The sequence below is a fragment of the Rhagoletis pomonella genome, unplaced genomic scaffold (assembly GCF_013731165.1).
Source record: "Rhagoletis pomonella isolate Grant_MI unplaced genomic scaffold, Rhpom_1.0 Rhpom_scaffold_00008, whole genome shotgun sequence".
Classification (NCBI taxonomy): Eukaryota; Metazoa; Arthropoda; class Insecta; order Diptera; family Tephritidae; genus Rhagoletis; species Rhagoletis pomonella.
In genome coordinates, this window is record NW_023458562.1 from 21,226,551 (window position 1) to 21,249,291 (window position 22,741).

General features: G+C 33.1%; 1 protein-coding gene across 2 annotated transcripts in view; it reads left to right on the top strand.

Moving 5' to 3' along the window:
• Window positions 1-22,741, top strand: part of LOC118744387 (potassium voltage-gated channel unc-103) — a 40,368-nt gene that overhangs the window by 12,319 nt on the left and 5,308 nt on the right. For both annotated transcript variants that reach the window (XM_036477380.1, XM_036477381.1), the window contains 8 exons: window positions 2,184-2,338; window positions 2,424-2,544; window positions 2,636-2,756; window positions 8,232-8,350; window positions 8,417-8,607; window positions 14,991-15,133; window positions 21,959-22,152; window positions 22,220-22,314. In XM_036477380.1, coding sequence (XP_036333273.1) covers window positions 2,184-2,338; window positions 2,424-2,544; window positions 2,636-2,756; window positions 8,232-8,350; window positions 8,417-8,607; window positions 14,991-15,133; window positions 21,959-22,152; window positions 22,220-22,314 — 1,139 coding nt within the window. The remainder of the gene's footprint in view (window positions 1-2,183; window positions 2,339-2,423; window positions 2,545-2,635; window positions 2,757-8,231; window positions 8,351-8,416; window positions 8,608-14,990; window positions 15,134-21,958; window positions 22,153-22,219; window positions 22,315-22,741) is intronic.

Genomic DNA, 22,741 nt, shown 5'->3' on the forward strand with positions numbered 1-22,741 from the left:
ACATTAATACAAATGTACATAAATAGTGAGTTTTCGTAGATAGAAATTTTTACTTCGGGAATAATTGAGGGCGAAATTGCAGCTAAAGCAATAAACAACATACATAGGATTGTATGTGAATAATTACACAATCTTGGTATTTTCATATACCATTCAATTGAAATTTTGTGGAAATACCCGAATAAGGCATGATACAGTAACTGATTTATTTGCCGACAATCGATACCAAATATAGTTATTATCTACTCTAGCAAATATTTTCAAATTTTTGTATGTTTAATTTAATTTCTTTATGTGTCCAATGTTTTACAGCTCGGCTTGGATAATGAAGAGGTATTATAAGACAATATTTTTTCCTTAAATGAGCTTTTGAGCGCAATTACTTATGTTATGTTTAAGCAAATTAAAAACGCAGTAATTCTTTCCCGTAGCTTCAATTCCACAATTATACACTTCTATGTAATCTTTCACATTGTGCGTGCCATTTTAATTGCAAAACGGTTTTTATACTTGTCGCAATTTTCTTTATAATAATTTGCCGAAAACATTCATTGGAGCATAATCATAGCCGAAAATACTCCACAACCTACAAAAATACTTATTTTATTGTAGGTAACCGAGTCGTCAGGAATATCACACTGAGACATCCACAAATCGAAACAAGAACAAGAACACAAGAACACATTAGGACTACTAAAGGAGTCTCAGTTTGGGTGAACCCGAATTTACTGCAACCAAATATTCGAATTTTATTTCTCATTTCGTTGTAAATACATTTCAGCCCATTTTTACTTGAGAAACTGGGGGATCTGTATGTGAATTATTTCATATACCCTTGTTCAGAAAGGCATCAATGCAAAACATCACCATCGATGTATTTCTCAACAAAGGGTAAATCACAAACTAAAAACACAAGGATTATCTACATTTGTAGGGGTTGGTTGATTCCTCCGACAGGCGTTTATTGTAAAAATTGGTTTGGGGAGGATGAATCGAATTCGACAAGGGATGGCGGAAATTCGTTTCAAATTACATCAATTATATATCATATCGCAATTGTGTATATAGATTAATTACCTTTAATATACATACAATATGTACATAAACTTAAATACACACAGAAAATAAAGTGCCAAAATGAAATTGACAAAAATGGTACATAAATATTTCCTAAATTAGTAATGCCAAGGTGAAATCGAATTTTATAATCACAGAAAACCATTCGAATATGTACCATATCGTGGGGGCCAATTCCTTGTTCTGTGAAAACGTGAAGTGAAAACATTTTTCATCACTTCACATAAAATTACGATTCTGTTTTCAAATGTACATTAATTTATTTGTCAAACACTTTTCACTATGAAAACTTTTCTTCGCAAAGTTTTGTGGCTGTAAAAAGAAAATTTGGGCATTTATAAAAAAATATCATTGTCTAAAACTCACAATAAATTATTAAATAATTACTTGATAGATGTTAATGGAATAGCCTTTATATACCGAGGATCGCCTAAAATGATATAACGAAACGATAAAGTGAAATTAAATTTTCACTGACATTGAATTTTTGATTTTCACTTCACAGCTTCATAGAGCCAGAATTGCCCCCTGCTTCAAGTAACCGACATGTTTATATCGGCTGCGTTTCTTTATACATTCCGGATAATCCCATTTCACAGCCGGAATAAACAGAATGCGTTTGAAATATACGTCAACATATCATCAGGAACGTTCTAAAGAATAAATAAACAAAAAAGTTTATTCCAAACGTTCAGAATGTATAAAGAAATGCAGCCATCGACTCATCCGGACTGAAGAGGACACTTTATAAAGTAAAAAAAAAAAAATCGGTTCATTTTTTTATTTTAAAGCTTCTTATTCTTGCACATGCAGACTACTAAAATAACAACGATCTCAGTTTACAATTCTGACGCGTATAAAAGTTTAAATAAGGATTTTTTATAACTTATTTTGCGAAATAAATTGCTGCTATTTATACAAAGAATAGGAAAGCAATAGGTGCACTAAATCACATTTAAGGATTTTTTATTTGGTTATATCTATGTATATGTACATTTCTTAATATTTTTCCTTGGTTACCCAAATACCCGATTCGCACAAAATGCTTTTGATCATTTTTTTCACTTTTATTCGATATTGGCTAAATAACGTTTAATTTATTGCAGACAACAACTCTGATAGGATTGCTCAAGACTGCCCGATTGCTAAGGTTGGTGAGAGTAGCCAGAAAAATAGATAGATACTCAGAATATGGTGCTGCTGTGTTGGTTCTTCTTATGGCCACATTTGTGCTCATCGCCCATTGGTTGGCTTGCATTTGGTAAATACGTTCAATATTAAAACCGCAATATTAAAACCGTTCAATATTAAAATCGAACAACGGGACTTTATTTATACATATTTAGGTATGCTATAGGAAACGCCGAAAGAACGCTTCTAACAAAGAACATTGGCTGGCTGCATTCGCTGGGAAATGATATTCAGGAGCCTTATTTTGACAATAATACTGGTGGGCCCACAATTAAGGTATTATAATTTGTCATACATATACAGATATAAATAGTACTTGTTGCGGTTGACATTCATATGTGCGTGTGTAAATAATCTTTATTTTTAGTCTAGATATATAACTGCACTCTACTTTACATTTACTTCGTTAACTTCGGTTGGATTTGGAAATGTCGCTCCAAATACCGACGCCGAAAAGGTGTTCACGATATGTGTTATGCTTGTGGGCTGTAAGTAGTTTCATGCTATCAATATAGTACCTAAGGGGCTTGTGAATTACGGCGTGCAGCGTGCTAAAATGAAGTATGTATGTATGTACACACATATGTATGTACGCACATATTTTTATATTGTGTTAAGAAGGCGAGAGCCGCCGCACACCACAAACCCTTTACGTGCTTATATGTGTTTTTAGCAACAATTGTGATATGTACTTTATGAAGCATGTTATTCAATGATTTGTTAATAAATTCATGATAGGTTAATTGTTTCAAAATAACGAAAATCGTTATGATCGCTAAATGTGAAATATTTAGTCTTCACCAGAATTGATTCCTTACTTGCCCGGGTATGTTATTTGTATTTTGTTAAAAATGTATGAAAAACGAAACAAATTTCCTCAAAGGTCTGTCAAGACCAGCCGCCTATGGCTAGGCTTGCTCGCTATTTTAGTAACAATTTTTCAACATATTTATTACGAATTTATTATATAATTAAAAATATTTTGTTGCAAAATTATTATTTTTTTTTTTTGTTTGTATTGTACAAATAGCTATGTTCAGAAAATTCCCTGTTCTCTTTTTTGTCATAGCTTTCCAAGAATATCTAGTCTTGAGATTATGATTCGCATACACTTAGAACTGTAAAAAATAAACATGAGAAAATACTAAATAAGAAAAGGAAGGAATATGTATTTTGGGCATGAGCCTATATAACTACATATGTTTGTAGTGGTGTGCTGTCAAAAAAAGTGAAAACCTAAAATTTAACTTGAAGCATTATTTAAAAAATTCAATATTCATTAAAATATTAAATACAGCAAATAGCACTGCATACTCTGCAATTACTGTAAAACTAAAGTTATAAATTTCGAATAGAAATTTAAAGTCGACATTGGGTCGTATGAATAAAAACTAAGCAATTGCTTTTTCTTAAAATTGCATACCGTTTACTTCAATTTTGTTTGAATAAATGGAGTAAACTGTCTGATATTTAAGAAAAAGCAATTGCTTATTTTTTATTCATATGGCCCATTGAAAGAAATACATAAGTACATACATTATTTATTCCCTTTGTATGCACTTTTGTTTTATTGCTCATTGCCAGGATGTCTTGACACTGAGAAAAGAGTCAGATAAATACATTTCTAAATTTGGTACAATTGTAGGCTAGTCTGATCTATTATTTGATGGTGCAAATAAAAGACTTGTTTCACCTTCGTTGCCCAACGTTTCGCTGAAATTTTCAGCATCATCGGGGGCAGAAAATTATCCTACTTATGTATACGCCATATCAGGCCCGTTGAGAGAAAACTCTGGGCCGGGACTAAAAAATCACGGGCCCCTGTATATAAAGTGTATAAAATTAAAAGCATATGGCCCGAATCGCCGAAAACGAAACCGAGGGGCAACATTTTTTTCTCAGGTTTCGCAGATTTTTGATTATATCTGGGCCATCTGAGGTATCAACAATATAAATATTAACACGAGTCTCCTTCTCTCAAACATGAAAATTTACTTAATCCTGATACACCTTTAAATTAATGAAAATTAAAAAAGCACAACATGAAATGAAGGGTTGTTTATATTTAAAAGCCACCATTTTTCGCATATATGTACATACTTGATTCTCCTCGATTGCCTTATATTAATTTGAATTTAATAAAAAAGTATTCGAAATAATCAGTGATTAACTTTCTTAACGAAAATAAAATCTGCATAATTTTTTAAGGTAATGTCTAAAATATCAAAACGTTTTTTGGCGTGGAATCCACCAGGCTAAAAATGGAAAAATCTGGGTTTGTTCGAGCATTTTCGGCCTTCTCCACGATAAAGCAGATTCATATACTCTTCAGTATCTATGTGTTTCGGTGCAAAACTATTTGTAACGTAAGTCTTTTTGCTAATTGAATTTTTAGGTAAAATTATTATTTTTTAGTTAGATATAGGGCTCATTTTAAAGCAGAAATGTAATCTATTCAACGTGCTATTGACCCATTTTTAAAATTTATATTCTTTCTAACTCAAATAGGCACAGAAAATAAAAATTTCTTAGAAAAATAAAAAAACGCGAGAATATTATTATTGCAAAAAGGAACGAGGCCAAAAGAAGCAAAATAAGAAGCAAAAAGAAGAAGATTTTCTGGTTGAATAGTATAAACCCATCAGAATTATTACCAGTGTTTTTCTAGTACTATTATTATTCTTCAAAATGCACTCTCGAATGGTGCTATACGATTTTTCCCTCAAGAGTTACGGCCACTGAAACTGCCGTGTCCTCGAATATAACATCGAAAACTAAGCATATGCTTTTTAACTCATTACGCCATCTTCAAATGAACATAATTTTTGATGGAAAAATCGTAAAGCACCACTCGAAGGCGAATGGCATAGAGCAAGCAAAAGTGGCCATTAAGGCCGTTTTTCGTGCACTTAACCACCACCGTTGCCGTTTTGCTTAAATTTAAACAAAATTGACTAAGTTTTTCCTGCCTATTAAAATGCTAAACTTTTCTTCGTTTTGCTAAATTTGTTTATTAAAATAGTCAAAAAGAATAATTTCCCTCAAAAATTCAGTCAGAAGACTTACTATTTCAATAAATTTTGAAAATTTATTTTAGGAAGACTGTCATCCAGATCAAAGTTCCATACAAAGTTCTGCGGTAGTCGCGTTTTCAAATCTCCGAGTGTACTTCTGCTATGAAATCGCTTCTCATAAAAACCATTTGCCGTTCGGAGGCGACCTAGAACTTTAAGTCCTTTAGGCTCATTTGTGTGACAAGATCAACACGCACATTATGGTTAGCATGATACCAAACTCGTGTTTTGCATGTTTTCAGAAAACCAGCGAAAGAACAGATAACTATTATAGGAGTATGTGTTGAAAGCCTGAAAGAATGTGTAATAGTTTTTAAATTTAACATCTGTTAGGCCGGCAGTCCTTCGGCAGGCAACAGCAAACCTCCGAGTGTATTTCTGCCATGAAAAACAGCTACTCAAAAGAATACAATTGCTGTTCGGAGTCGGCGTAAAACTGTAGGTCCCTCCGCTTTGTGTGACAACATCAAGGCGAACGCCACAAATTAGAGGAGAAGCTCGGCCAAACACTAACATATGTGTAAGCGCCAATCTATTATTATTATTATTATTATTATTAGGCCGGATTTCAGATGGCCTACTTAAGTAGAGATTGTTGATTAACATCCACTATTAATGTGCACCCAACGAAAACCCAACTTAAGTGCCGTTTAAATATTCATTTGAAATTGGCCCTTAGACTATAATAAAATCCTTACTTTTGACGACAAAACTCAGTTTTAGAGGGACTTTACTTACTTACTTGCTTACTTTTTTATTTCTATAACCAATTTACCAAGCTCAGGAAGAAACAAACAGTAACTCCAATCATTTTCCTTTAATTAAGACCCGTTAAATAAGTTGCTTATTTTAACAGAATTTGTTAAACTTTTTGAACGGTTTTGTTAAACTTTATTTTCGGACGCGGCAACACTGTTAACCCCGAAAAACCTCAATATCTTGGAGCAGTTATAAGCTCGAGCTCGAGTTCTAAGCACGAAGTTACCTCTGAAACGACCGACAGTGGCACAGCAACAGAAACTTTCAAATCTGTATTCATAATTATCATGTTCTTAATTTCTTTGGATTACATGTCAAATCGCAAGTCTACTGAATTCATGCTAACTTTTACATAAAACAGACTAACAGGCTAACCTAATATTCGCGGCTTGCGTTTTGGTACGCATGCCGTCGAATTTGTTTTTTTGCGTCACCCGAAATTGACTTGCATGCGTTTGCATTTGATTTCATTGAGCGAAACGTCAAATCAAAATGTCACGCAGAACAAAAATTGGAAATTGAGTTAGCTTCATACGCACGCCGCTCAATTTCGGTTGATCTCATACAAGTTGCATGTGCATGAGAAATTTTTGACAATAAATTGGCGGCGTGCGTGAATATTAGGTTAGCCTGTAAAAGCGATTTAAAAACCTAACGCACAAGTAACGTAACAGTCTTTTTCTCTAACGTAGCAGTTCGACTATTTTTTGCAAATATTGACCTCAAAATTAATTTTATCAGTTCAATAAATACGTAGTTATTGAGTTATATAAAAAGAGCAGACTTTTTCGATAATATAAAGCAGCTTTAAAAAGTACTTCCAAAAATTGTAATTTAACAGTCCGCCGTTGAAACAAAAAGCACTGTGAGCCACAACGTATTGTAACAGTGCGCGTTTTGGGCCATATGATCTTTTTGTTTAATTTATAGTCAGAAGGAATCAGCACGAATCGGCATATATTTATAAAAAAAAACCTATCAAGAAAGGAGCAATTATATGGTAAAAAAAAGTTGTGGTTCTGATATTTCGGACCCCAAGAAGCCCGGGCGCGGGTGGATTACCCCCTTACCCCCTCCCTTTCGACGGGCCTGCGCCATATCGTACATGGCCGTAGCCGTACATATTCGTCCAGGGCGTATGAGTAACATTTTCCATGTTGAAGTTTGAATTCTTTTCATCGCAGTGCAACCGTAAAATAAAAATATTTTAGGGAAATAACCAGATCTAGAAAAAGGGTATACAGATTTTAATTTTCGCAAATGAGTGGGTAATAATAACCAAATAATTTAACTTTGAGAGACCTATGTAGTTGACCTAACTAAACTCTTTTCTCAGTGTACATCAAAAGCATATTTGAATAAAAACAATGTAAATTTGTGGCTGAGTTCCAAGTTTGTATATTGCAAAGCATCAACCTCTTTTATTTCTAAGATATAACTGATGGAAATGTCCAATATGCGCAGCCATGTTCAAATTCCGAATTGAAACTTAGTTGCGCGAATTGGTCATTTCCATCACTTATATGTAGTTTAGAAATAAAAGAGGCTGATGCTTTGCAGTATACCATCTTGGTACTCAGCCGTTGTTTAATGCTTTTTAGTAACGCTTTTTAAAATTTTAAATAATTTAAATTTCGAATAACATTTAGAAGAAATATGAAAATGGAGCCAAGTTACTTTTTATCAGATACTTAAGGTTCTTCGACACCTTTGAGTTTGCCATTTAGTTCGTGTCGAAATAGTTCCTAACTGCAGTATTGCTTTTGCATCACTTCCGGACCGCGTATACGAAGTCGAAAAAGCTATCATCTGAGATAAAAAAAATGCTGGCAGGGGATTTAGGTACATTTAAATATATGTATGTAAGGACATATATACATATGTATGTATATCAAAAACTGAACATGTAACATTTAATCCTAATGCAAATTAAAATGTATGTGAAAAAGATGACTTTTGGCTTATCGGCAGACTTTCGATCAGAATTTTTTGCGTTCTTTCTGGAATCTCATTCCAATGTTTTAAGCACCGTTCTTTGTGTACGTGGAATTATAATGAGTCTAGCTGTTTATGAGAGTGTTTGTGTTTTTCCTTTAGTGCTCTAGTATAAAAACCAATTTAAATTTCTAGCTCTTATGTATGCGAGTATATTTGGAAATGTTTCTGCAATAATACAAAGACTTTACTCGGGTACTGCCAGGTATCATACACAAATGTTGAGGGTGCGTGAATTTATTAGATTTCATCAGGTAATGCGATATTCTACCAAAAGGGAAAATTATTTCCATGATACAAGATCGAATGCTTCATTTTAGATTCCAAATCCACTTAGGCAACGATTAGAGGAGTATTTTCAGCACGCGTGGTCCTATACGAATGGAATTGACATGAACTCGGTGTTGAAAGGATTTCCAGAATGCCTTCAAGCCGATATTTGTCTACACTTAAATAGGAAGCTGCTGACAACTTGCTCAGCTTTTTCAGGAGCTAGTCCGGGTTGCTTAAGGTATGTTTATATTTGACAGTGTTCACAAGTGATACCATCCTTATGTCTATATCTATATCTAAATATATATATCTACATATATATATATCTATATATTTGTTTGCACTTAATATTAAAGTTAAACTGTTGCCAGTCAGATGTACACAGTTGCCGTTATAAAAGAAATAGTGACATCTTATTTTTTAAAATTTTCGTGTTTTTCGTGTTGATCGATGATACATTCTCCCAAGTAGAGAATGTTTTTCCCAGCATTGACGTCTCGAATCCAGCCGCTACCACATTTTGGGCCAAATTGGTACCTGTGGCCGTCAGGTTGACGCTAAAACATGTTGCGCAAAGTTTGGTTGTTCTGAATTCATTAACCATCAGAATATCTGCATGCCGTTGTTTTAAAGCTGTTAGAAGTAGACGGTTAGGTGTACGCCGATATCCGCGTATAGATGAGTTTGAAGCAATTTCGGTGGAACCTATACATTTAAATGTACTCTCTTTTGTGTTTGGTACCAATTGCTTCGAAATGTGGTTGCAGGCTTTTTCTCGGCAAATGTACTTCTTCAACTTCAGCTGAGCCATCTTTCTTTTCGAGAAAATTTGTAGCTTTTGTTCTAGTATCTCAAGTTGAAATTTACAGTATTCTTTAAAAATTGACGAATTCGCCGATAATTCTGTTTTTGTCGTGAAATCGTTCGTGTATTTCTGTAGTTTATTTTTTCGAGAAAAAAAAACCAGAAAGATTTTGGTAGTATGAATTTTTAATTTTGACAGAAACATTGTTCCCGACACCAGCCAAAATAAGCCGACACCCAGGATCTAGCCCAATCGTGTTGTCGTATTTTGTTCCGCGTATTTTTATTAGATCACCTTCACAATCGGTTTCATTTGGTTTCAGTTTTCTTTTTTTGCCTTTGGTTTCATTTTGTACTTTCTTTTCCATACAAAATAATACCGACACTCCATCGGTTACAAGTAGGGCTGTGCGATTAATTGATTACTCAAAATTTTAATTAATCATAAAGTAAATAACTCAATTATTCGATTAGTTGGAAATTATGATTACTCAAAAGTTCAGTTACTCGAGTAATCAAGATTTTTGATTAACCAAAAACGAAAATATTTGAGTAATTTGCTTTATGATTAATCAACATTTCGAGTAAAATGAGTAATCAACATTTCAACTCTTTACATATGTATAAAGTAGTTAAAGTTCCTTGATACTTTGAAAATAAGCATTTTCCAAAGTAAACTCTTTTAACGAGCAAAATTATTTTTTTGATTAATCATATTTCAAGTAACTCGATTAATCATCGTTTTGAGTAATCAAAATCTTGATTACTCGAGTAATTGATTAACCGAATAATTGATTAACCAACTTGCTCGAGTAATCGAATAATCGCACAGCCCTAGTTACAAGTGAAGAAAACGTTTTAGTGCACGTTGAAGGAATTTTAAAATATTTTCCAAATTCACTTTTATCGAAGGAAGAAAATGGTACTTTAAATAATTTGAATCGACACAATAGTTGATGCAACGCAAATCGATCGTATCTAACGTGATGTAAACCGTGTTTTAGTTGTGGTATTAGTCAAAAATTGTTTATTTCTTTGATTCATTATACCGTTGCAGATTATAAAATAATTCGATGGAAGGCCAAAATAGTTTGACATTTTCTATTTCGTGTAGTTTATTTCCGTTCCATTTAAAATCGGTACGCATACGTTCTAGTAACGCTTCATCTGCGATATCTGTAGATTTTTTATCGAAAAGGTAGTTCAAAGTACTATAAACTTTTTTTTGTCGCCCTCAAATTTAATAATACTCGTAGAGATTTGTGATAGCACGGCATTTTGGGTGCTACTCAATCGATATAATGCCGCGTGCCAATTACGAAGTTGCGGAGATGGCTAATACGGGCCTACACTCAGTTAATCCTACCCATGATGCAGGCGTCGCACGGGCTTCTTGTAAACACCGACACTTCACAATGGAATTTCACTTAGTATATTTAACATTTACTTACGTTTTTTACACTCGCTCCATTTTTGCTACTTTTGCAATTTTTTTTGTTAGTTTTCTTAATTTTTTTCGGTTTTTTTTATGATTTTTTGTCACAAAACCAAGTGATAGTAACGAGCTCGAAAAACCATAGAACCGCTCACCACGCTGGACTCTAGTAATAATAATGGCTGACGATGGCCGCATCGTCATTTTTACCGCCGATTTACATATGTACATAAAGGCGAACTCTGGAAGTGGTATTCTGCAACAAAATAGCGTACTAACGCTAGGCAATCGGCCCTGTTACACGTTCAATAATTATCCCGATATTTGGATCGCGATCCATATTGTTGGATTAATGAATTGATCGTGCACGATGCATGTATTCTCGTAACATCTTTTGCTATTCAATGGGCCGTATGTATAAAACCTAAGCAAATGCTTTTACTTGAAATTCCAGACCTCTTACTAGAGTTGTTCAAATAAATTTAAGTGAAATCTTTAAAATTTTAAGAAAAAGCAATTAGTTTCATACGGCCACAATTCCAGCTTTTATGTAAACATTTTAGAAATGGCAGCGATTAATCGATTATTTTTGCCCAAAATTGAAAAGCGAGTTGACCAACTTGAGGGTCCTATGCACGCATTGATTTATCGGCGAACCAGTTGGTCATTTGCTAGAAGTTGGTTGTAAATAAGTCTTATGAGATAAAAAATGATTTTTAAAATTTTAAATAATTGAAATTTCGAATAACATTTAGAATAATGATGAAAATGGAGAAAAGTTACTTTTTATCAGATACTTAAGGTTCTTAGACACTTTTGACTTTTGGCTTGAACCGCTTGTAAAAAACATTTATTCTTGAATTTTCCAAAGGAACTGCAAGTTCGTAATGTAAATTCCAGGGAGAATCGACCAGAATTCCAACCGTCGCTGATGGTGTAGTATTTTTAGGGCGACTGCGTTGTTTTTATCTTATGCTCTACTTTTTGATCTTTTTCTGGATCTTTATAATGTAGAGATGCAGCGATGCCTATGCCCGTGGTATTGATGACATCAGTTGAACTCGATTACTCGTGTCACGATATTCCCCACTTTTAAAACGAAACTAAGCAAATTACTTCGGAAAAATAGCATCTTCACTGTTTTCTTCTACATTCCCCTAGTTTTTGCATACAGGGAATAGTTATACTAAATTCTACTGTAATTAACCAAAATAATTATTAATTATATTAAAGATAATATCATCATATTTGCAAAAATTGTGGTGTTTTTCGTGTTGATTGATTATACATTTTCCAAGGTATAATATTAGGGATGTTAATTTTTCAGCTTTTTCCGATCCCGGGATTTTCGTTACGTCGTTATCACAATCCCGCGATCCCCCAATTAGTTAGATATTCATTACTTTTCACCAACTTAAATCGAAAAAATTGCTTCTATATTTTTGAGAAGCTCTCCTACCATAAAATAAATAAAAAATAAATGGGTTTGAAATCTAATTTTTATTTAAAGTGGCGTTTTTATTTTTTTCTTTCTGACGTCAACATTTATTTTAAAGGACTCTGTAATTTCAAATATATGATTAATTCCAAAAATTATTTAGAAAATTTAATGGAATGTAGAATAAAAATATGGGTACCAAATGCAAGAGGAAATTTCTTTTGAATTTAAAAAAATAAAATTTTTTAGATTCACAAGGACGAATATGTAATTAAGCTGATAAAGTTAGAAGGACGAAATACGAGGATTTTATCGAGTTTATATAAGTCCTTAACATATAATTTTTTCAAAAACTAATATTGCGAAATTTTAACTATACAATTTTAAAAGGAAATTTTAGTTACTATCCGGTCCTTCTGCACCAAAAACTTGAATTTGTTTAAATTCTACAGGATTTCCTCTTTAATTTGATACCCATATGTCTTCTCTAAGCACATTTCTCCGAATTTTTTAAATCATTTTTGAATTACTGACGTCACAGTGAAAAACCAAAAACGCAATTTTACTATATTTGGCCCATGGTTTCGCGAATATATTGATATTTGTGTTTAAAATTTACTATCGCGCGGTGTTATATGTATCATGATTAAATATTATATAAAAAAAGAATTATAGCCAATACTGGTCAAGAAAAGATTATCCCGAGACTTTTGGAACCTTAAAAAGGCCAGGATCCCGGGATTAACATTCCTATATTCCAACAAGTACGGCAATTTTGGCAAAATTGGTATCTGTGTAGCGATTCGTATGTCAGGTTTATGCTGAAACACTTGGCGCAAAGTTTATAGTCCTAAACTCGTTAACCATTAGAATATCTGCTTTTCGTTGTCTTAAAGCTGCAATTGGTAGACGATTAGGTACACGCCTATATACTCGTATTGGTGAGTTCGCATCAATCTCTGTTGATCCGATGCATATTAGCGTATTCTCTTTTCTGTTTGGTACCAGTTTTTTTTAGCAATTTTGTTACATAACCTTTGATGACAAATGTATTTCTTCAATTTTAGCCGAGCCACCTTTCTTTGAGATACAATTTTTTGTTTTTCTTCAAGCTGAAGCTGACAATATTCTCGAAAATTTGAGGTATTTGCAGACAATTCTGATTTTATGGTGAAATCTTTCGTATATTTATCTAGTTTTATAAATAAAATGGAAACCAGAGAGGTGTTGATAATGTTAATTTTTATTTTAATCGGAACATTGTTCCGGACACCAGCTAAAATGAGCCGACATCCAGGATCTATTTTGTATATCGTTGAGCGTATTTGTATTAGATCACCTGTACAATCGGTTTCTTTTGCTTTCAGTCTTCTCTTCTTCACTTGTTTAGTTTAATTTTGTATTTTTCAAAATGAAATGAAGACGCCATCGGCTTGAAGGGAAGAAAACGAAAAATTTGTTATATCCTTGATTTCTTTTTAGGCCGAAAAAACTTGAAAATGATCGAAAAAATGTATACATATAATAATACGGTGGCGAGAATGTAAATAGGGAATAGACATTTTGGCAAGTTTTGGCTACTTGAGAATGCTAAAATATCTCTTCCCTATTTATATTTTTAGCACTGTATCTCCAGCTTATATTTTACATATCCATGAATTTTTTGAGGGAAGTAGCTTTATATATATATCTCTTCCCTATTTATATTTTTAGCACTGTATCTCCAGCTTATATTTTACATATCCATGAATTTTTTGAGGGAAGTAGCTTTATACATCCATTTTTTAACTTAAAACTGCTCAAAAAAACTGTAACAAAAATGGCGATGTTTGCATAGATATGGGAAACTGATTTTTATAAATGAGTTGTGAATTTCAGGGTGCTGGAAAAATTGTAAATGCAGTTTTCTAATTACTTGACTTAGGGCCGTTTTCTCAAGTAGGTTTTACATCTGCCCTTCAAACACAAATTTTGTTCTGAGGAAATGCGTTTTTTATACATAATTCCTTGATTTGATGGCAGATGCACTGTCATACAAGAATTCAAAGACATATCTTAAAAGATTCGAAATTTATTGACATCTTTAGAACAGCTTCTTTGAAAGTATCTCCTGAAATATTTTAAAATTATCAAATAGGGCCGTTTGCGTTGATGGTGCCTGGCGATATATAAATAATGTTGAGCTTACTTGAACTTGCCACTTTTCTGTTTGCGTTGTATTTCGTATTATGTTGGTATTAGGAATGTTAATCACGGGATCCCGGGATCGCGGCCTTTTTAAGGTCCCAAAAATGCCGGGATTTTTGGCTAATAGTCCCGGGATTTTCGGGATTTGTAATTTGCACTGATGGTAATAACAGAAACTCCTTTTCTTGACCAGTATTGTATACATTTGTTTTTTATTTAATAATTAATATTTTTTTAAGTACATATAACATATAACAACAAAACTCGTATGGCCTCATTAATAAATAAAAATTAAATATATTTGAAGAGCTCTGTGAAGGGAGACTTCTAAACAAACATCCGGCTTATGAAGAATTCTATATTTTTCATAAATGTGGATGCAAGGCTAGAATATACATATTTTCGAAGGTATAAAGCTGCGTCGGGAATTGATCTCTCCAAATGGCGGTGGTGGCGGCGCCGGTGGTGAAGGTAGTAATAATAATAAGATCGTCTTCGTTTTGTAGAAGTCCAGCAAAACTTAGCGAAAATACAGCGTACAAAACTGGTGGAAAAAGTTCAAACACAAAATTGAAGTCGCAATAAGCCGAATGCCAGCGACTGGTAGATGTCGCTTTTTACATTTCTTGAAATATTAGTCTTACAACCCATTGATCTACCTTACACATACAGTGGACAACTTATTACTTAAAAGCATACGCAATCGAAGAAATAATTTATAATTATTGAAATTTTGTTATTTTCTTCCTTTTTTCAGAGCACTGTCGCTAAAATTTAAAACTACGCATGCTCCCCCTGGGGATGTTTTGGTGCATAAAGGCGATGTTTTGACGTCACTTTTTTTCATCGCAAGAGGATCGATAGAAATCCAGAGAGATAATAATGCAGTGGTTATTCTAGGTACGACATCGTTTTGCAGTTCAAACATTTTACCGGACATCCCATAGTATCTATTTATTATGCACAATTTTGAGAACAAAAGGCATGTATGTATGTAGATCTATTAGGAGGGAAAATTTTTTTTTTAATGCGATAACTCTTATGGCAATCTTTATATTCCGAATACTTGAAATCGTTGTCGAAAAAACATCGATGCATCGAAAATATCGACTTTGACCAAAAAATTGAAGTGGCTCCAAAAAGTACGGTTAGAAACATAATTAGGTCAGTTGCAGTAATTTATTTCTAACTTTGTACAATTTTCTGAAAAATCCTATGCAAATCAATGCATTGATTTATGCCCTTCGATGCATCGAAAAATATCGATGTACATTTCGATGCTTCGAATCAAAGAAAAACACCGATGTATTTTTGCCACTGACATGCCTAGAAATCGTATAATATGGGGTAACAATTGACTATGGGTGCATTCCAAAACGTCAAAATGCAAAGTATCTTTTTTTCCAAACCGCTCTAGAAGAAAAAGTCTAACTTGCACAACCTAGTCTAAAACTATCATCTAACCGTGGTGGCGCAAATTGGTCATTACAATCTACTGAGATTAAGAAATAAGAGAATGATGCTTTGTATTTTGACGTTTTGGAATGCACCCTTTCTTAAAAAAATATATAAAAATTCGAAATCTCATTTTTGGTGTAAGGCACCCTTTTCCATAATCATTATCTGGATCTCCCTCAAACAAGACCAGCTTTACTGATAAAATCCTGTCTACCACCAAAAGCTATACATAGTTGTGCCATTACATAAAGTTTGACATTATTTTGGAAATAGGTTTCGCATTAAATTCATATAGATGATGTACTTTGGACCGAATTTCCTTTGTCAAAGTTCGTTTCGAAACAAATGTCACTGAAGATGTCAAAAATCTGAATTCGGTTAATCTCCAAAGAACCATACAAATTCGTTTCAAATCACACCAGCTTGATACTTCTTAGAGACTATTTTTTGTTTTATTTTTGCTTTGCCCTGAAGTATAGGCACGGGCTGTGCGATTAATTGATTATTCAAAATTGTAATTAATCATAAAGTAAATAGCTCAATCATTCGATTAATTGGAAATTATGATTACCCAAAACTTCAGTTACTCGAGTAATGAAGATTTTTTATTAATTATTATTTTTATGAGTAAAATGAGTAATCGACATTTCAAAGTACTCTTCACTTACAAATAAAGTAGTCGCAGTTCCTTAATATTTTGAAAACAACGTTTCTGTTTTCAAAAATTAAAAAAAAATTTTTTGTTCATATACAGGGCGTGTGTGAATCGGTAACAAAGTTCTATGGGGAAAGCTGTTGAATAATATTTTTACTATGGTGAGACAGTCTTGCTAACCTGCTGTGTGAATTGAATTATTTTTGGGCAGCAGTAAATTTTTGATAACCACAGATTTATGCGGAATAAAATATTGCAAACTAAAGTGAAATTAATATTTTAAGAAAACATCTACCATCGTTGATTGCAATTCATCAATTTAAGCTTTTATTTAACGAAAAATTACACACATCAACAATCTTTGCGATTGTCAAAATTTTCTATGCATTTGTCAAAAATTTCACTAGCTTCATGAGCTACTGAAATTTTCTTCACCTCATAGTTATCAAAAATTTACTCGCCGCGAACTTCGTTACCGATTCACACACGCTCACAGAATGTAAAAAAGAAAATAAGCATTTTCCAAAGCAAACTCTTTTAACGAGCAAAAACGATTAATCATCGTTTTGAGTAATCAAAATCTTGATTTTTTGAGTAATTGATTAACCGAATAACTGATTAACCAACTTGCTCGAGTAATCGAATAATCACGCAACCCTGATAGGCACAGATACAAATTTACACATTAACAGGCCTATTCTGCGTTGGTAACAAAATTTTGTACTATCATCGTTCCAACTTTCTTTGAACTTCCTAAAAGTTTATAACAGTCTTACTTATTGTCAAGAGATTGTTTTAAGTATTAACTTGGAGTAAATTAGCGTCCTCAGTTATTGAAATATCCGAGTTTTCGTATATTCTAAAAATTACCGATTTAAATAATTTTCTACGAATTTCTTTTTCGTACCAAGGTTATTAAGTGCACCGAGCTTGGTAGAAATTGATAAATCGGTTACCGAAATACGGGTTTGTGGCCATCAATGGGCGGCGCCACGCCCAAAATCCAAAAATTTATAATAATCTAATTTTCTGCTCAGTGGTCATGGCAATAGTCAATTTTGAGTCAGTAAGCTAGTAGTTACTGATTTATCGCAGTTTTCGTGTTTCTATAAATTACCGTTATATGGGAGGTGGCCGTGGCTATTGCCCGATTTCAGAGATTTTCAACAGATTTCTTAGCTAGATCATAAGCAAGGCTCGTACCGAGTTTGGTAAGGATTGGTGAAGCAGCTACTACACAGTATAGACAGTAACCAACCTTTTTGGGTTGTTGTTGTAGTGGTCGTTGTTGTTGTAGTTATATTCACTCCTGAGGAAGGCATGGGGTTGTGTGCTGCTATTTAATGGCCTTCCTCAGACTTTTTCTTAGATTTCAGGGTTGTGTGCTGTATTATTATTAGATAAATAAATTTAAGTATTTGTCAAATCGTGATTTTATTAAAAGAAAATTATAAAAGGCGTTGAAAAACCAAACAAACGCTCGTGCGAAAGCTCAATTTTTGTGTATTGCTAAAATTTATACATGGCGTACTTATTCTTTTGTGGACTTTATGTTACTTGAGAATTTAGACAACGTGCGAGCTGCCAGGTTCTGTTATCAATATAATTAACACAAGCTTTTCCGAGTGGTTGCCTTTCAATAAAAAGAATAAACAAATATTCCCAAATAAATTGGATTTATTTTATAACTGACAACTAACCTACGCTTTTTGTTCTTTTCTCCATTTTAATTTTGACTCCTTATTACCGCCAACAACTTTATGTGTATACATATTTACAAGCTGTCAAAATTTTGCGTAGTCCCACGAGCTAGGTAAAAACTATGGCATTCGTATTCACAACGAGAAATCTCAAAATTTTTGTTTGGTCTTTCCAAATTTTCTCTTTTTAATCAGTTGGCAAAGGCCCTCAGTGGCAGCGCTCCGAGCGTTGAGATAGTAATTTCATGTCAATTAGTAGAAAAGTTCCATGTTGAAAAAACTTTTTATTATGGCGAGAAAATTTTACATTTCTGCTGTGCCAATTCGTAACTTTTTACTGTTGGAAATTTTTGACAGTTGCTCTGGTTCAAAAGAAGTTGAGCAATTAAAATCAGAAATTATACAAAAAAGACTTGTCTTTACTGACATTTATTCTTCTAGAACTAAAAGCCATGAATTTATTAGACGCCTTAGTAATAAAATCAAACCATCAGGCCGGGTTGAAAATTTTCATTCACCTCATAGTTAACAAAAATTTACAATCCGTAGTACTTTTCTATCAATTCGCAATTGCGTTTAATTTAAATCGTTTAGAAAATGCGTCATTTATGTATACCATTTTATGTGGAATTATTCAATAAATTTCGTTTTACACTATACTTTTTGAAACTATTTGGAGTTAATAATTTTTTGTTTCTTAAAAGCAACCCTGCGTGCTTGGAAGGCGTGTGTCCCAATAATTTCATCCCTAGCATATTCATCCCCGAGGAAGGCAGTCGCCAAATTCACCGAAGGTTGTTTACTGGTTATATTGTGAGCTACTAAGATACAGTATTTCATTAGATGTGGGCGGGGTTATTCCCCTTTTTCAAAAAGTTCATAACAAAATTATTTTGTACCAAAATTCTACTTCACATACTAATTTTCAACAATTTGGATCCAATATTTACTGAAATATCAGTTTTTGCATTTTTCGAGAAAACACCGTTATATGAGGGGCGTGGTTACAGTCCGATTTCGCCCATTTTCAGTAGCAACCTACCTTGGATAAAGGGCAATACCATACCAAAGGGCAATATATACCAAATTTCGTTGAGATATCTCAACCTTTACTCGAATTATGGTGTACAAGGACGGACGAACAAACGGACAGACAGACATAACTTAATCGACTTCTCTTTTCATTCTGATCATTATTACATTCCTTTTATTAGCCCGGGATGTAATTATGTAACACTGATGAGCCTAAAAGATGCAGCGATTTCTATTCTCAAGTTACATACCAGATGACAGTACGAATGGCAATTATAATAGGGAGGTTTTAGTTTTTTAAACTATAATTTTATTTATGTATACATTTGTCTATATTTCGATTCGTTTTGGCTGTTACAAACAACCGTTATGCGAACAAAGTTATAATATCCTGTGCACAAATGCGCTCGGGTATAAAAAATGACTATGAGCGAAAATGCCAACAAAAGTCCTGCCTACTTCAGGCAGGCTGCCCCAAAAAAAAATTAAATTAATAATTAAGGACGAGAATCTCCTACCCAGACTTGATATAAGGTGCCCTCATTATAGTTTTATTGCATATTGTTTCAATGGCGCTATCATTTATTAACGCTTTAAAGTGGGACTTTTATAAACGAGGAGTATCCCAAATATACGAACAAAAATTTAAAATTTAAGCTTGCTTGATATAAATATGTGCAAGGATTCCTGCCACCATATTTTGGAACCTTCAGCCACTAGATCACTGTCATTTCTTTTTTGCTATTTTTCTATAAAAAATTGTTCCAGCTTCAACCGAAACCATAAATCACAGTTTAAAACTTTATACATATATGTACAATTTTAGTCTAATGAAGTGCAAGTTTCAATGGGCTAAAAACTGATGTTTGAGATTTTTTTTTAATTTTTGCACCTTTTTCCATTTATCTAAGCATGAATTTATTTAGTCTAATGAATACATTTATTATGAAATAAAATGCGGGAGCCCGTTCGCAACAAAATTAAAGAAAATCAACGTAAGTTTTGGTGAATTACTCTTGTTATGTAAAAAACCGCAGGCAGTCTCAAAAAAAAAGGCAAATATCAACACGACTTTTAAGTCGGTTGAAATTTGCACTCCATTAGGCTAAAATTGTTAATTTGTTGTATTTTCCTAAATTATGTATAAAATTTTAAACTGTGATTTATATGGTTTTGGTTAAAGCTTGGACGGTATTTTTTATAGAAAAATAACAAAAAAAAATTGCTCGAAAAATGTTACGAATATTAAAAAATCAAAACGTGGTCATTTGTTTGAGTCACTTCTTAAAACTTTCATTCAGTAATCGTACAATAAAAATAAACTTGTAATTTTTAACCTCATTTAGGTTGCAAAAAAAAATCTCAGTGTACACATAAATTGTGTAGATTTATTGCATGGCGAAATTATAAGTAATAAAACAGCTTTCTCGCTTTATTTTCCTGACATTCGGTTATCTAATTAAAATTTTTAAAGGCAAATTTTCAAATAAGATAGTCTCAAATATTTTTTCGGGCTCTAATTACTACACTTGGTATAATTTCACAATGGATGTATTGTGATTTCACTTCAATATAAAAATTTTGAGCAGCCCCAAAGCATAGTGACTTGGAGCAAAGCAAAAATTAAAAATCAATTGGCTGTGATCAAAGGAAGGGTATATTATGCGGTGACATAAAGACCCAGAACATTTTTGGTACGAATTTTGTTAGTATGAAAAAATTCCAAATTATACTAATAACTTAAGTATTTAATTAGCAAAATATATATTTTTTCCCTATTAGCCATTTCTTAAAAATTTCGAAATTTGTTGGCACTTTTAGAACGGCTTTGAAGCATTTTCTATGTATATTTCGGTTCTATAAAATTTAACGTTTTAACGGTCTCTCGCCCGTATGTCAGAAACATGAATGTGTAAAAATTAAAATTTTGGAAGATCAAATTTGAAAGTTTTGATTACGAGATTTAACTCTATTGTGGTTTGCGTATATGCATGGCATTCTGGGTTTTGCCATAGTTAACATAGAACATCCAAAGGTTAATCAAGTCCACCCAATAACTCAAAAGTGGTAAATTTGCACATTTATGCGTCTGTCATAAAGGTGACGATATGTACACTTGTGATAAGCTAATTAAGTCAGCAACATCTTGCTCAATTTCGGCTATTTTTCTTTCGTTTATTTAATGTTTGTTATATTTTTCCATAAAAGTCTAGCTCATTATATAACAAACACCACGTAAATCCAGATTTCAAACTTTGTGCAAAACTTATGAAAAATCTGCAAAGTTTCGGCTATATTTTCAACTTTTTATTCAGATTTTTTAGAATTGTCAAATTTATTTTGTATGGACTAGACTTTTATGGAAAAATAATAAACATTAAATAAACGAAAGCAAAATAGCCAAAATTTATCAAAATGTTGCTGGCTTAATTAGCTTATCAGAAGTGTATATATTTAAGCATATGCGTCTAGAATATCTGTGGCAGTAAGGAAGAAAGGTATACTTTACACCACAGCTGAGCAGCGTCTGCCCGGCGGGCGACTGCGCGGCGTATTCGCGTATGCATACACGCTCTGCTTGGGAAGACAGCGAAACCTTCATTCAACCGCACGACTTGTTCGTACGCACACAGTGACATCAATTGCACGCACACAACAAAAATGCTCTGCCGAAGCTGCCCACCTCTGCTTTAGACCAATACACAATTCTCTATATTATTATTAGACTTGATGCCAATATATATGTGTGTACATATGTACGCTGCGAATGGCACACTAAACTAAAGTGAACCTTTCGACTTTATTCCTGACAAACAACAACAACAACCAAAAAGAATATATTAGCGCATTTACAAAATTTTTAATACAAATCTTATTTAGGAAAGGACGACATTTTTGGAGAAAATCCATGTAATTACTCAACAATTGGAAAATCTAACGGAAATGTTCGCGCCCTAACTTATTGTGATATTCACAAAATTCACAGGGACGATTTACTAGATATATTAGATTTGTATCCGGAGTTTTCTGAGAGCTTCGCTAATAACCTTACTTTGACGTATAACATGCGGGATGTTAGTAAACAATTACAAATATGAATATGTACATATATCTATATTAATTGCACTGTTTCCATTTAAGGATTTTCAAGCTGGAGTTGAAGTAAAGCATAGATATCTAAGAGCTAAATCTTTAGATAGAGAAAGAAGTACGAGCGATATAACATCCATAAGAATGTGAGTTTTAATGTACACATACATAAATATATATGCATGATTTAATAATAAAAGGTTTGCTCAAAAAACAGTTTTCTCGCTCCCTCTTGACAAAATCCGCTCCCTTAGCAAGGCACTGTGTGTGGGTTCGTAAGGGAGTTAAGGGAGTATCAAAACTCTAATGTCACTAGTGAGCAAACCTTTAATTATTGAATCATGATACATATGTTCATAACGTTAGTCCGTCATAATTCAAAAATAAGGAAGCTTCGTTTATCCTAAACATACAAACAATAGTTGTGTTTTCTTACAAATTATCCAGTAACTTGCCAGCAACTCTCCAGTAACTTTATTTCTAAGAATTCGCTCTCATAGAAAAAATTTGCAATAAAGTACGCGAACGCTTTTCCAGTAATAATTTGCAAGTTTCATGGACAGCTGATAAATT